General features: G+C 36.9%; 3 protein-coding genes across 10 annotated transcripts in view; 1 reads left to right on the top strand and 2 right to left on the bottom strand.

Moving 5' to 3' along the window:
* Positions 1-944: 944 nt before the first annotated feature.
* LOC132201736 (uncharacterized) overlaps positions 945-15034 on the bottom strand; it is a 76683-nt gene continuing 62593 nt past the window's right edge. The window contains exons 2-11 of one of the 7 annotated variants that reach the window (XM_059628165.1): positions 7502-7643; positions 5978-6232; positions 5767-5923; positions 4930-5406; positions 4572-4839; positions 4353-4511; positions 4199-4300; positions 3986-4140; positions 3797-3928; positions 945-3629 (exon numbers count right to left, since the gene is read on the bottom strand). In XM_059628165.1, the coding sequence (XP_059484148.1) occupies positions 3532-3629; positions 3797-3928; positions 3986-4140; positions 4199-4300; positions 4353-4511; positions 4572-4839; positions 4930-5406; positions 5767-5923; positions 5978-6232; positions 7502-7519 (1821 nt within the window). In that variant the 5' untranslated portion in view covers positions 7520-7643 and the 3' untranslated portion in view covers positions 945-3531. The other 6 variants (XM_059628170.1, XM_059628171.1, XM_059628167.1 and 3 more) reach the window with 6 other exon arrangements.
* LOC132201863 (uncharacterized) lies at positions 9369-12325 on the bottom strand. Its single transcript, XM_059628388.1, has 5 exons — positions 12062-12325; positions 10855-11415; positions 10009-10203; positions 9757-9947; positions 9369-9696 (listed from the first exon to the last, which is right to left on the bottom strand). Exons 1-5 carry the CDS (start codon positions 12266-12268, stop codon positions 9369-9371), a joined length of 1482 nt encoding a protein of 493 aa, XP_059484371.1. The 5' UTR covers positions 12269-12325.
* LOC132200561 (small ribosomal subunit protein eS19) lies at positions 13875-14846 on the top strand. Of its 2 annotated transcripts, none has more exons than XM_059626104.1 (4): positions 13875-13941; positions 14219-14289; positions 14359-14528; positions 14614-14846. In XM_059626104.1, exons 2-4 carry the CDS (start codon positions 14219-14221, stop codon positions 14799-14801), a joined length of 429 nt encoding a protein of 142 aa, XP_059482087.1. In that variant the 5' UTR covers positions 13875-13941; the 3' UTR covers positions 14802-14846. The 2 variants fall into 2 exon arrangements, with proteins under 2 accessions (XP_059482087.1, XP_059482088.1); XM_059626105.1 differs by having other exon boundaries at positions 13936-14004.

The following is a 15034-nucleotide window of genomic DNA, read 5'->3' as shown; positions in this document are numbered from 1 at the left end:
CTTCTCTTTGAGCAACAATTTGATTACCAACATGATAAATTTATATTAAAATGGCAATGAATTTAAATATTTTTTTGTATAAACTATTATTTAAATTGCTTTTTTGCTGTCATTATACTCATTTTTTTCGTTTCAATTAAAGGGAGTATTTATTATAAATTTAATGAGAAATTAGGTTAAAAAATTCATTTTAAAATTAAAACCCAAATTTTTAACATGTGCAAAAAGTAACATGAAATCATAATCACAGCATTAAATTTTATTATTTAGAAGAATTAAAAAAGATTGCAATAATAATTTTAGGTTTGATGAAATCAGTAAATTTTTAATGTGAGGTGCAAATAATTTTATTTCACTTTTGAATGTTCACAAATTTTCTTAAAAGCCTAGATACATAGTTTCAGTAACATGTACCAAGTCGAGTAAAAATATTTTTCTATTTTATTTCTTTTGTTTGCCAATATGACCTGCAAAAATCGAATATATATTTTCATCTCGCCTTCAATATTTATTTTCTTTTCGTTTTTCCATTTTCAAAAAACAACAACAGAGAAAATAATAAAATTGTAAAACAAACCGCCTTTGATTTTTTTCCTATTTACAATCGAGAGTGAGTAATAGAAGAAGACGCGTGTATTAAAATAATAACACTATTAATGAATGTACACAATCCACAGTAAACACTGAATTAACCTTACATCAAATGATAAAACCTTCACGTATAATTAATTAGAAATCACAATCGCAAAATATTATACAGAACTCCGTGTGTAGCGTTGAACTCGAAAAATACAATTAATTATTTATTACAGAATTAACATACACAGTATTATATAGGTTGAAATTATATGATTTTTAAACATTATTAGCTCGTAAAAGAATAAAGTCACTGTTGCATCTCATATTTGTTGGCTTGCCCAGACATCAAAGAGTGATTTTTATTAAAATAGCATTGTATGTTTATATTTATATCAATGTAACGTTTGTAATATTCATAATATATTAATTTTTTATATATATTTTATTTATAATATTTACAAATTTCAGAACCTCCTAAATTATAATATTGATAGGTTACGCTTGTGTATTTATATCGTAATATTTTTTACACTTTTTTTTACTCCAACAACAATTTAATTACAGTTTTACGATAAAATTATTAAAACAATAATGGAAAATAATATAACAGTTCTCACAATACCCCGTTACATCAACAAAAACTCCCGAAGAGAAATAATAAATTAATACATATAAAATTACTCTCACCACCATACGTTTCTTTGATTAAAATTAATTAAAGCATTGTTCAGAACTTAAAATTGAATCAAGAAGGTTGAAAAATTCCCACGGATGCTGTCTCATAATATTGTCGTCGGTCTGTACCTGACAGTGGATTAAAAATTCGTTTAATTTTGCTTGATTTTTTTCTTCTTTCAATTCAAATGACGGAATTTCTAAACTACCATAAAGTGAAAATTCCGAAGAATTTTAAAACTTCCTTCTACCAAACTGTGGGTGTTTTTTTAAAGATTTTTTTTAAAGTCAGTTAAGACACTATGAGGTGAACATACAAGAAAGCGATCGCTACTTTTTACGGGGGGATCTACCCTCTAAAATAACAGTTGATTTGGGATGGAAGAGAAAATCGGCCCTGTTTCCCAGCAGGACTAAGTGTAAAAGTTTCTCATTCTCTCAAAGAACATGATTTTGATTCAATCGCCTGCTCTACTACGTCGAAGCGGATTAGGATTTCCGTCGGGATTGTCCGTCCAATTTTGGGCCAGGCGTTCAACTAACTGACGGCATCAGAGATTAAAATTAACATCCCTTGAAATTCCCGACTTTCTTTCTCACTGAGTTATTTTTAAATGAAATTATTTACAAATTAAATGCGATAGATCAAATATTTCTTTCTTGCTGTGTCTCCTCGTGTATTTTCCCAAAGCATTTTTGACTAGCAAAAATCTTCCCATTTTTTGAATAAAAGTAATACTCATTTGAAGCAAGATTCATATATAAAAATAAGTGGAAACTCACGTTTGTTGGTTTAATATTTTCTCTCCAAAACAACTATTTATTTCCAGTTTCGCACTCCGAGTTGGATTTCAAAAAAACTTTTAAATCTTTCCGTTTCAACCGATATCTACTTGTTAGTTCCTGGATCGTTCCATCTCGCAACAATAACTTTTATAGTATTCAAGGCACTATCAAAGTAGACCACTTAAAATAATGAAGATTAAATACTTAAAAAAGGATGAAACCATCAATCACATAAAAGCCCTTATTCGATAAAAGAATGATTTTCACAGTTGAATTAATGCAAGAATTAAAAGGGAATCATAAAAAAAATGGAGGAAATAATTTGAATTATTGAACACAATTAAATATTTTTCTTCTGGAAACGTATACAGAGCGAATAACAATGAGTTTAATTACAATTTGTGGTAACAAAATTGACTAAAACAACGTACAAAAATAAGTTACGTGGAAATGTTTGAAACGAAAAAAACGAAAGACAAAACTACTGTATTATTAAATGTGATTGACTAATTAAAAAAAAACCAAACCGTGAAAATCAACTAAATTTCTCAAAACCTCACTCATTCTGTCTGGCAGATCACATCGTGTTGGCCTCGCACTTGCAAAGGCTCTCTTTTGCTACTTTTTAAACTTTTCACTTTTTCCCTAACAGTTAGTAGTTCATTTTTTTTTAATATTTATAGAAAACACAGAAAAATATTCTTTCAAATGTGCGCCCTGCTTAAATTGGCACCAATTCAATATTATTCTCGATCATGTACAGCCGATTGGAAAATTTTCTCAACGAAATTTAGTGTTTGTTCGAGTTGGTGCCAAATTGAGTTTACTTTCTCTTCAGGTGAGAGATTCTCTTTCTACTCTACACAAACATCAACGCAGGTACTCCATTTCCTTGATTTTAATTAATTACGCGCTAAGGGCAAGAGAGATATTCGCCCTCACTATTGAAAAGTTAGTTTCGAAAAGAAAGCATGACGGCGCTTGAGCCTTTGTTTCTTTTCTGTGGACACCGTAAACTCGTCAGGATAAAATTTGTCATGAGAGTGGAAAATTCAATCAAATCAGTTGAATAATCGAAACGACCATTTTTGTGAAAGTAAGGCTCAAAAATATTGCTGTCACTGCAATCAACTGTGTTATTTTAAAAACCTCCACCTCGATTAAACTGGTGCGGCTCCATTCACGATAAAAGTAATGAATCTGTTTGTACTGAAGGCAAAACAGAAAGTCGGTGACTCGATCAATACAAAATGTGTATGATATCTCAAAGTTCGCCTGATGAATGTTAAACATGCTCACAACAGTCACATTCCCGTAAATATATATAGGCAAGCCTTATTCTTTTTTTTCCCCGACAAAGAAAAATAAAATGACGTCCTCTCCAAAAAGTAAAAAATACGAGCGTTTGACCAACTGCAAAAATGAGCCGAGCTCCGAACCCGCAGAAGTAATTAAATTAGCGCGCGTTGTTTCTCTCTTGATCATCGTTACTTACTGCTTGATAAGTCTCTTGGTTGCTGATGCTACTTCGGCTAGTGTTGCCAGTCCGATGTCGCTCATGAGGACAGTGGGTTCGACCGCAGAGTTATCTGAAAGTTGATAAAGTCAAAATTTGAACAAGATTTCAAGATCGGTTATTTTGTGGATAAAATTTTTAGATGCTGTGCAATTCAATATTTTTTGCCGAATTTTATACAAACATTTTGTGGGTTTAAAAGTATTTGTGCCAAAGCAATAAATCAAAAGCTATAAATACCACGGGTCATGTGGGGAGAGTTGGGGTCCACACGAGTAATCTGCAGCCGACGCGCTTTTCTCTTCTGACTGCCAACCAGCGGAGGGTTTTTCGTTGGAGTAGAACAGCTGGCTTGCACAGAATATTTGGAAACTGTAGAGTTTACACATAAGTTTATTGCCTGAGCAAAGTTCACTTTTGTTATCAAACCAGGAGTCATTTCAAGAGCTCTGTCACGAATAATATGTTTCTTAGGCGTCGACGGAGCAATGGAAGCTCTCTTTTTCTTGGCCTTCTTCTTCTGCTGAAACTCCTCAAGACTTAGGGAAGGCAGGGCGTCGATTTTTTCGTCCAAATTAAAATCACTGCGACAAGAATGAAATTTTCATTTCCTGAATTATTATATAATTATTCAACTCTTACGCAGCACGAAACCGCTTCCTCAAATTGGCGTCAAGTTCAGAATCTTCAGAGCACTCAGAAATGTGACGATGCTTTTTGGGCGTCATTTCATACTCAGCGTCCCTGATAAAGTTACTGATTAGAATAAAATTTCATAACAATTCAAGAAACATACATTTCAAGAGTGGGAGTTGGAGTAATTTTGCCTTGGAGAGAAAAAAGCATTTCCTCGTTTGGTTCCCTCGATCCTCGACTGGCTTCGGAGTATGCGGAATCCGTTTTCTCCGAGGTTGTGGATGAACCAGAGTTGTGCCTAACTTTGCTGGACCCTTCACTGCATTACAAAAATAAAAATTAACTTCAAACACGACAAAGTTTGCAGAACAAGCTTTACCTGTCCAGGCTTTTGTACATCCTGAGGCGACCTCTTTTGCCAGTGGTTATTCTTCCAGAACTCATGAATTCCTGATACCGTTTTCCTTTGCAGGCGCGCACTGACTTCCGCCTGTTTTGAGAGCCTTTCCCTTTCAGATGCCTTTGCTGAACTTCAAGGAAAGCTTCGTGGCTCTGCATATCACTACGACTAGCAATGGGGTCCTTCGACTGAATCCACTGACCTGAGCTTTTGCTAGGTTCTTCAGTGACATTTGGTTTATCTTCATCTAGATAAATCAAATTTATAAATTTGCAATAAAGCTTTTAAAAATAAATAAAATTCATTCTGTTAATAATTAATTTAACAAAAAACCTACCATCGAAAAAAGACGCCTCCTCATTGTTGTTGGTCTCCCTGCTGGCAACGTCTGCCCATGAGCTGGGCGCCGCCGCCGCAGGTGCCGCCTCAGGAGTGGCGCACATGTGATCAACCACCCTGTCGATGAGTTGGGAGGTCTTCAAAGAGGCTGGGGCCGAGGGTCCTGGTTTGGCCCCCAGCTGGCTCCAGGCCTGGTTCAGCAGTGGCGACTGAGTGGATGGGCCTCCGGTGTTTGTGGGCGACAAATTGCACAATCCCGAGTCCTTTCCTTCGCTGTCCAGACTGCTGTCCCGCGAGTTCTCGTCGCCCTTGTCGGAGGAGGTGCCCTCCCAGGCTGAGAGAGGGGTCACGCCGCTTGAAAAAGCAGAACTTTCTTCGAGGTACCGCTTTTTCGGCGGTTTGGGAACAGTGGGCGAGGTCGGGGTCACGGGCGGTGAAGACAAGAGGCTGCTCAGACCCCCCATTTGCGTTTCATCTGAGGAAATGAAAAAAAAAAATTGAATTGCAACCAAACCTTATAAAAAAAATAATTACTACTGTAAAAAAAAAACACACACACACAAATCCAATTGCAGGAATAAAATTATTTGGAGAGAAGTTTATAGCAATGAAATGCTAAAATCTTAAATAAAAACAAATAAAGAATTTCAGGAAGTATTTTCAATACTTTTAACGTGATAATATTCAATCATTGAAATTTTCCAAAAATAATATAAATTAAACACATCAGAATAATATTTTATATCCTTGCAATAAAGGTTGTTTCAAAGAAAAGAAATTAAGATCAAAATGCAAATAAATACAATCAATTAAGCACAATTATTAACTCCCTAACCTGCCAGTTTTCCAGGCACGATGGGTCCTGACACTGACGGGTATTCCAACTTTGGTGGTTTCTGGTTGGACGGTCGGGTGACAAGCGTCCTGAGTGGTGGTGCTGGCAGCTTGTACCACTTGAAGTCAGGGTTGGCCTCCAGAAATGCCTCCTTGTACTGAAAAAAAATTGTCTTTGGTAACAACTTTTTAAAATTATTTTTTAAATATACTTTTTTGGCCAGTTCGGTGTAGCAGGCCTTCTCGGGCGGCTCGAGCTGGGCCCACCACTCGCCCAGAATCTTGGTGATGCACCTGTTCTCCAGGGTGGGATACTTTTCGCGCACCACCCCACGGTGTCTCTTGCAGAAGATGAGGAACGCGTTCATGGGGCGCCGGGCGTGATGTGCGGGCTCGGAGGAGCCCTCGCCCTCATCAGAGTCCATCCCTACGTCCGGCGGGTTGGACAAAAACTCTTGAGCCTGAAACTGAAAATGGAAAAAATTTAATTTTTAATTTTAATGAATATTATTTCCGCCTTTGATAATAGAATAGGCTTTCCTCTTTTTTACAGGAAATAAAGAGATAATAATACAACAACTTGAAATGTCGGATGTGCGTCTTTTTTCATTATGCATGCATTTGCTATTTTTTTTTTTTGCATTCCCCTTCTACCAATGACGAACAAAGAATATCATGTTCCTGCTCTATGCCATTCTGATATTCTATTTAATTACCTACAAATGGGTGTGGCTTGACAATAAAGGAAAGGAAAACAATTTTCATTTCACTCGGGGCGACTTAAAAGATAAATCGGACGCAATAACAGAAATCACCACTTTTTGAGTGACACTTTCTTTGCACATTTTGTGTCGCCAAATTGTTTCGCAACCTCTCGTTTTGTCTAATAAAGAATATGAGTGTTTTGGCAAAATCTCGGCTTGTCAGCAGATTTGGCGAATTCCTTGTGTTTTGAGAGAACCAAGGCCGCCCCGGGAGTGGATTCCGTGTCAAGATAAAAAGAGTGTAGTTACACAAGTGCTGGAAATCGATATGCAAATATACACACAGGTACTGCACACACGAAGCGCAGGACAGCCTCTCTCATAACCTACCTTCATGTGCAGATATCTGATAAAAAAAATCAATCGTTCCGGTTTTGAGTGAAAAAATTTCTATCAAAAAACGAGCAGCGTAACGGAATCATTTCCAACATATGAGCGAAAAGCAGCCTTTCAGATTCGCGACCTACTTTGGCGAAAAGAATGAAGTTTCGTCACTTTCCTTTGCGAGCCACGGAGAGATTCGCGAATCCAAACAATCCGCGAAGTGACACGATTGCGGCCCCAATTTGTCCGAAGCATCGCCAATAAACACTTTGCCCGTCCCTGTCAACGTCCGTGCAAATTAACCCACCGCAAACGTACACTCTCGGGCTGATAGAGCAGCAGAACTTCAAGGTTATTCGCGAGCCCTGTTTGTCTCCGTCCTTCCTGCGATTCGCCAACGCCGATTTTTGACTCAAACTCACTCGTCGGGCGGTCGGGGCGGCGCCGACGGGTGCCCGGCGAGGCCGAGTCGGCGCCCGCGGGCCCGAATCGTCGGGCTTGTCTTGAAAAACGCTCGAAAAGGGCCGAGAAGCAGCGTCGTCGTCGCAGTTGTGTGTAATCTGCTAATGTCGTTCGTGACGTCACGCGTTCTCGTCACTCTCCGAGGAGAAAACTTGCAACAAAAACAAGTGGCCCTGCGGCGCTCACCTTAGCCGATCGCTTCATCTCGCTCGCTCACGCGTGCATCTGCTCAAATTCCACTCATCTTTTCACTGATAATTTCAGCAAACTCGGCCCTGCAGTCCAGCTGCGACGGAAAATACAAATCAGTGGCCCCAGCGCTCTCGGTCTATGTATTGCGATCAGCTGGTGCCACCCAATCAAGGAAGTCCTCCCTTGATTCGTCAGTGCTTAAATATTGGCAGCCGCGCTCTCATTGGCCGCCTCCGACTGGCTCTCTTCGCAAACTAGTTGCCGAGAAGCTGCTTGCGGTGCTGCCTATGCAGCACGTTATATATTTGTCTATGTATTTAAATATTTAATTGAGCCCCGACTAGAGCGTATTTCATGAAAATTATTTTCAATGCCATTAAATCACCAACGTTTCAAGACTTGATGCAGTACTTAAAATATGAAAACATGATCAGAACATTTCCATTTTCCATACAATTCCAAAACTTTCACTCAATAATAGTTATTGATTTTCTTGTTTTCTTTCTGCTATTTTTTATTTATTAATTTTGTTTTTTGCTGAAATTTTTATGATTTTTTGAACGAAAACTTCATGATGAGCAAAGAACACAGCGGCACTTTATTCAAATTTTGAAGTAAATCTCGCATTTTACTACCTATATAAGTTACTTTCGTCATTTTTTCTGTTAATTTATGATTTTTCAGCAAAATATTAATTTCAATAAATTTTTTAATGCAGCATTATTTAGCTATGTATATGTAAAGTTTTGTTGCAGTTTTTCTTGTCTTGATATTTTGCACGTGTATTTTTATAATTTTTATGAAAGAGGCTAAAACTTTAAAGATTAAATTAATAATACATTTGCAAATTAAAAACAATTTTCCCCCCATCTAAATATAAATTTCAAAATTTGCTCGCGTTTTTTGTTTTGAACCTTACCTTTGAGCATTTTAGTCCATCGAATTTTTCCAATTTGTCGGAACGGAACAAAAATTAAATTACTGCACCCCGACTCTTCGGTCAAATGGAGTGCAGCTTGCTCGCTTGCAGGCTGCGAGATATTATATAGTTGGAGATAACCTTGAGAGAAATTAGTTGTGATCGATCGCAGCCCCCTGTTCTGCAGGTGCGTTGTCCTAGTCGGGTCAGCTGTAGCTGCGAAATTCCTCAAATATTTCGCGAATGGGCGTGTGCGTGCGAAATGTCACACAAGGATGTTGCGAGAAGGCGACGGGTTCATTCTCCCTCTCGCTCGGCTCCTTTATATTTTCGCTCTCGGTGACCTTGACAATTTTATCGAGCACCGTCGTTGACCTGCTCGACCGCGCTTTTCCGCAGCGCTCGCTAACAGTAATAAGACCTAGCAGTTTTTAATTTTAATAATAATTACATAAAATTTATTAAAGCAAAGAGTATAACAAATCAAATGACGGAGGAAACAAACGATTATATAATAATACTTTTTTTCTTACGTTTTTTAATTAATATAAAAAATGAATTCAAGCTACAAATATTTATAAATTTAAATTAATGCTGAATATAAAATGAAGCAAATTGTTAAAGCTCTATTTTATTTATTAATTTTTAGTCCTGAAAAAAGCTTTAACCAATTCATTACATTTTCATGTAAAAGTTTAATTCATTGAAAAATAATTTCTTGATATAATAAAAAATTCGTTTTAACTAAAGCAATTGCTTGCAGATTTTTGCTCTAAATTGGACACAAAATAAATAACATTTTAAATACTTAATGAGATCTTTAGATTTTTTATGACTTAATAAAAAATTCTGCAAGATATTAGTTTAAAAAAATAAGTATGCGTGGAAAATAAAATGTCATTATTACCATTAAGTTAAATTATTTTTCTTATTAACAAATTTTTAGGATTTTCCCACGCCTGCTTTTCGAAAATAAAAGTGTTCAAAGCAAAAAGAAATTAAAGCCAGATTTAAACCAAAAATTAGTAGCATGAATGGTCCTCCCATATGCGACAATCCAAGCGCGATTTGAACAGAGGCGCCTCCGTCTCTCCTTCGCATCAAAATTCCCAAGTGTTGGTCCCTTTCAGACAACGAAGCGATCACTTGCTCTTCCCAAAGATGCAGAATCCCGCTTTCGATCAAATGCGAAATCTCTCGGTCGAACGCATTTTTCAAAGGAAAGCCTTTGGCCCAAACCATCGCGATTTCAGAAGTGAGAACAAAGTCCCTAAAAATATAATGTATTTTTGTTTAAATTTTGACCACGTATTTTAATTAAAAAATATACTTTGAGAGATGTAGACGTTCAAGTAGTTCTTCAGGCATATCATCTTGGAGGCACAAAAAACCGTTGTCAAGGCATTCAATTGTGTAGGAAAACCTTTTTGAATTGAGTCTGTTCATCAGATTCTCCCAGCTTTCAGACATTTCAAAACGACTCATTATCTTTATAATATTTGGATCCTTGGATAATTGCAGCTAAATAAATTTTAATTTTTGTATATTTATAGAAAGAAAAATAATAGTATAGATGAAAAACCTGGCCGGGCCACAAATCATCTACGTCAGTCAAGCGCAAATTGGAATCAACCAATTCTTCAACGGTGTCAATTTGTTCAGCAGTTTGTTCTGAAGTGAGAACTGCAACCAAGAAAGCGCAATAGCAGGCGCCCAGTAAAATCATGCACAGTTGAAATCCAACTAAAATTGGCCTCCTCACTCCACGCATCCAGTACTGAAATTAATTAAAAAATTAGAAAATCAACTATAGAAATCTCTGACTAAATTTTATCAAAGAAGAAATAAATAATATATTAAATTTTCAAAATATTGAATATTTAAAAATAATTAAAACTTGTGTAAAAGTGACGTTTTCGCCCAACAGATTATTCGTTGTGCCTCTTTTCATGCTACTTGTAAACTCAAATCCCTTTTATTGACGTGCTTCAAGGATGTATAAAGTAATTAAAGCATACAAAGGGAATCCTATTATGTTTCAAATAATCAGCATACTTATAATATCGAAGGCTCAATTTTTTTATTCAAAATTTTGAAAATATTCACAAGATCATAAAGAGTTTAAAGCAAGCTGGAAGGGTAAGCACTGAAAATAAACTGAATTTCATTTTTTAATTTGAATTCCTCAAAAAAATTGTTAGTTTTGATTATTCATAAACAATGATTAGGAGTACATTGATCTGCATTGATCAAAAATAATAAATAGGATTCGCCTACTTATGTTGAATAAATGTTAAAATTTAACCATCCTTCTAATTTATAATAGTCAGTGGATTTTATAAGAATTATCTTCCCTTGAATAATTAAAGTTCCTCTATTTAAAAATTAATAATTTGAATGAAAAAAATAATAACTATGAAATTTTTACTCTTGGAATGTCGCCCTGTTGGGCCAGAACGCTGAGGGAGACCAACAAGGTGAGGACAAAGTCGGCGGCGCTCGGACCGATTTCGACGCGTAGCGCAAGGTAGAGGCAGGTGGCGGCCGCGAGCACCACCAGGGCGATCGACAGCCAGATGTCAAGGTTGAAGGGGTGCACGAGCGAGAGCCAATTAGCCGAGGAGTCGCGTCTCGGCGACAGGAACTTGACGAGCGTGCGTCTGTAGGGCGCGAGTTGATCGACGTGCGCGAAAAAGCGGAGGTCCCAATTAAAGCCGCCGATTCCGACGTGCACGGTGCCGTTTTTTATCATGCCAATCACCCCGGACGCCGTGTCGTTATCGTACACCATTCCCCACAACTCCGATTGTTGTCGAAGAAGCAGCCGCGTGCCGAAGCCGAACTTTACGCTCAAGTGCTGCAAAATGCGGAACTCGGTGCCGTCCAGCTTGCCAATTAGCTCCTCGTCCACGATGACATCCGACGATGAGCAGTTGTACAAGCCGCACTCTGGATAGGTGATGAATGGCGGGTAACGAATCGCTGCCACCTAAAAATGTTCAATTACTCTGAATTAATTATCAAACACCTGAAAATTCATAAGTTGATAAAAATATAAAATATTTAATTTCAATTGTATAATATTGTATTTGACGAATTTCGGCGCTGCCAGATTTAAAATGAGTGCATAAATGAACACTTTTTGTTACCCATGTGCGCAGGACGTAACCTGTGAAAATAGGAACTTATGCTTTTTTTCACACGAAGCCTTGCTCTAATTTTATTATGCAAACATACCTTTTAAATTTTTAAAAATTTCCTTATCTGCGAGGTTTCTTTTAGGTCAAATAATATTTGCTGCTTCTAATTTTGAAATCCTAAATCGGTTGATTTTTCCCGAACATAATTTATGACAGCATTAAATTTTTCCCTGCTACAATGTGTAAATACACGTTGGCAATTGGAATATTATTTTTCAGTGAATAAGTACCTGGATCTATGTATTGGTTTTATTTTATTTTTAATAATTATATCACTTTTATTTGGGTTTGCTTGATCCTAAAAGAGTGTGATTTCTTAAATTTATGGTCAAGATTGAAAATAGACGTTTTCTTCTTTAATTGTTACTTGAAATTTCATAATAGAATAATATTTACACCTGATTTCAACCCTATTCAATTTAATAAAAATGGCACCTCTATTCTTCTGCCTTGAAGATTTTCTCCACAGTCCACTTTATCCAAGGGTTTTCCATTTTTTGTGATCACCACGCTTAGAATCATTTCAGCAAGAGCCGTGTTAATAATACAGTTGACGCAGTTTTTCTTCGTGGCCTGATCTTCCAGAGCTACGATTATTTTTCCCTCGGCTCTCACTCTGGTGTGTCTCCAGAGTTTCGACATCACCCTAAAAAACGAGCAACAGTCTCTGCCCAGCAAGAGTAGAAAATCGACACAGTTGTGTAGCTGAATCATTTCAGAAATGGACTGAAAATTCTCCAAAATTAACACCGGCGAGTCTAATTTGACCCGGTCGAAGATTGTGTTTTGCAAAAGCGTGTCACTTGTGATCAAGAAAAAGCACCTGTACAGAAATTTAATAAAATACTTTCGAGTTTATATTTTTATTTTTGATTACCTCGTGGAGTTGAATGAATGAAAAGCTGAAATGTCAAAGGCGCTCTCGTTTTCCGCTTCGAATGTCAAAGCAGCCTGTCCGAAGTGGCATTCACAGAAAAATAAAAGGAATAAAAGCAGAAAAGTTTGCAAACTAGCTTGTCTCATGTTGGGAACGAGTGCCGCGAGCGAGCAGCTGCAGCACGAGGAGACCTATTGCGAGTGATAAATTAGCATTCCCTGACAGCTTATTAACGATTCGTTCGGCAGCAGAGAGAGTGACAACTCTGCTGTGGTGCGCGAGCCGAGCGCCTTACGATTCGCGACAGGCAACCCGCACGACACCCGAGGCAGGCAGGCAGCATATTAATTTGGTGCGCCGTAATAATTACAATGAAGTGGAACGTGGAAGTAGAGTTCGAGGAAACAAAGAATAAAAATAAATCGATTAATTGAAAAACAGGCATGGAAAACAAACAAACTTAAGATTAAAATTGGATGAATTTTTTATATGTTATTATTAAATACAATTTTGAAAGTTTAGCTCTGATTCTGCTGAATTTTTAAATGTTATTTTGAGAGAATAATTGGGCATCAACCAACAGGTCTTTTTGCGAAATTTATTAATTGTCATTTAAATTAAAAAGTGTTAAAAAGCATATTTAAATAATTTGTGTAAGTAAATCATAAAATTACTTGCAATTCTGGCTCCCCTCCCAGGATATGATACGTATATTTTGTGTCCAGAATTGAAAGCGTTATTTTTTTCCTTTTTAAAGTAAAATTCAGATTTTTATACAATTTAAATGAAAATGTAAATATTGACAACTTGTAAGATAAGAATAAGAACCTAATAAAAAATATTTTTTTCCGAAAAAAAGAAGAATTAGGGTTATAAGGACTAAAAACAACATGCAACATGAGAAATAAATTGTAAATCTATTAGAAACCACGCAAATTTGAAAAAATTTTAAGGTTGGCGCTGCATGTTAGCTTAATTTACTAACCGCGCGCGTCAGACCCCAACACCGGCAACGCCCTGGCGCGCCTGGCGCCTCGACAAGGCCCGTGACTTGACCAGGGATTCCAAAGGATAAATTGTTTTTCTTAAAGAGTTACAAGTTCTCTATCTAACTGGGCTTTAAATTCCTACTAATTGTTACTTTGGGGCTACTTTAACACAGTAATAAAATTACATACAACAAAATAAAATATGAAAAATTGGTTTCGTACATCAGGGGGTCCAGGACTTGAAAGCTAATAATGGCTAATAATATTAATATCGTGAAATAAAAATAATGCTATGCTACCCTATTCTTACAAAGTCAAAAGCTGGACTGCCCAAATGTCTTTCGCGCCAAATTTCAAATCAACTTTCAACAAAATTTCATGAGCATGAAGCGCCACCTCACATTCAAATGCTGAAACTCGTCCGCCATATTTTCCTGTAGGTCTTCAAAGTAAGTTAATGACAGCGTGGCCGTAATTTAGCCAAAAAAGTGGTCATAAATCTTCAATTAATCGTAATTTTGCACTAAATTTCGCTAATTTGTGATCGAATGCTAAGAAATAACACATTTACAATCTAACTCGTGTCGTATTTACATGCAAATCGGCCACACACGTGGTGCGGGTTTGTTTTCACCGCTGTTTGCTTGTGGTCATTGGTTCAAAAGCAAAATTTGAACCTGAATAATGTGAAATGTACCCTTATAACTAAATATTTTTGCTTTCCAGATGCCTTCCGTAACGGTTAAAGATGTTGACCAAGCCAAGTTTGTCACGGCTTTTGCTGCATTCCTCAAAATGTGAGACTTTTAATTGGGAATCTCTTCTGAAAGTTGTGACTAAACCTGAATTTTTAAAATTTTCTGCAGGTCTGGTAAAATGAAGGTCCCTGAATGGGTCGACCTCGTCAAAACAGCCAAATTCAAGGAACTGGCTCCTTATGATGAGGACTGGTATTTTACCAGGTGTTCTGCCATTGCCAGGCATCTTTACATCAGAGCACCCATTGGTGTCCGAACCACACAAAAGATTTTCGGAGGTGATTATTGCATTTTATATTAAACCACTGACAATTGTTTCAATTCCATTATGTATGAAAAATAAACACTTGATAAAAATTGCAGGCCGCAAGCGCAACGGTGTGTGCCCGTCGCACTTCTGCAGAAGCTCCGGATCCGTGGCCAGGAAGGCCCTGCAGTCCCTGGAGCAGTTGAAGCTGGTTGAGAAGACTCCCGATGGTGGCCGTCGCCTCACCTCCCAGGGCAGGCGAGACTTGGACCGCATTGCTGCCCAGGTCAAGGCGAAGAAATAATCACTTCTCTTATAAATAAAAATTATTTCGTAAAATTAAAATAATGCACAAGTTTTACTGGAAATTTGTACCTTTTTAAGAGGAAAAGTTCATTAAAACACAATAAATAATAGTATTAAGTTTAAATTGTTAAGATGTATTGGATTATTCATCGAAAAATTTGATAATTATGAATTATTTTTTACAATTTTACTATTATCAACTTGAACTTAACTATACATCGTGAACTAATT

The sequence above is a fragment of the Neocloeon triangulifer genome, unplaced genomic scaffold, assembly GCF_031216515.1.
Source record: "Neocloeon triangulifer isolate White Clay Creek 2 clone unplaced genomic scaffold, ASM3121651v1 ptg000014l, whole genome shotgun sequence".
Classification (NCBI taxonomy): domain Eukaryota; kingdom Metazoa; phylum Arthropoda; class Insecta; order Ephemeroptera; family Baetidae; genus Neocloeon; species Neocloeon triangulifer.
This window is presented reverse-complemented; position numbering and strand designations above follow the sequence as displayed.

Coding starts and splice junctions, on each gene's coding strand:
- LOC132201863 (XM_059628388.1), bottom strand. CDS start 12,268: ATGTCGAAACTCTGGAGACACACCAGAGTGAGAGCCGAGGGAAAAATA. Junction 11,416..12,061: donor TTCAAGGCAGAAGAATAGAG/GTGCCATTTTTA, acceptor GAACATTTTTAG/GTGGCAGCGATTCGTTACCC. Junction 10,204..10,854: donor AACAGGGCGACATTCCAAGA/GTAAAAATTTCA, acceptor AATTAATTTCAG/TACTGGATGCGTGGAGTGAG.
- LOC132200561 (XM_059626104.1), top strand. CDS start 14,219: ATGCCTTCCGTAACGGTTAAAGATGTTGACCAAGCCAAGTTTGTCACG. Junction 14,290..14,358: donor TTTGCTGCATTCCTCAAAAT/GTGAGACTTTTA, acceptor AATTTTCTGCAG/GTCTGGTAAAATGAAGGTCC. Junction 14,529..14,613: donor CACACAAAAGATTTTCGGAG/GTGATTATTGCA, acceptor TAAAAATTGCAG/GCCGCAAGCGCAACGGTGTG.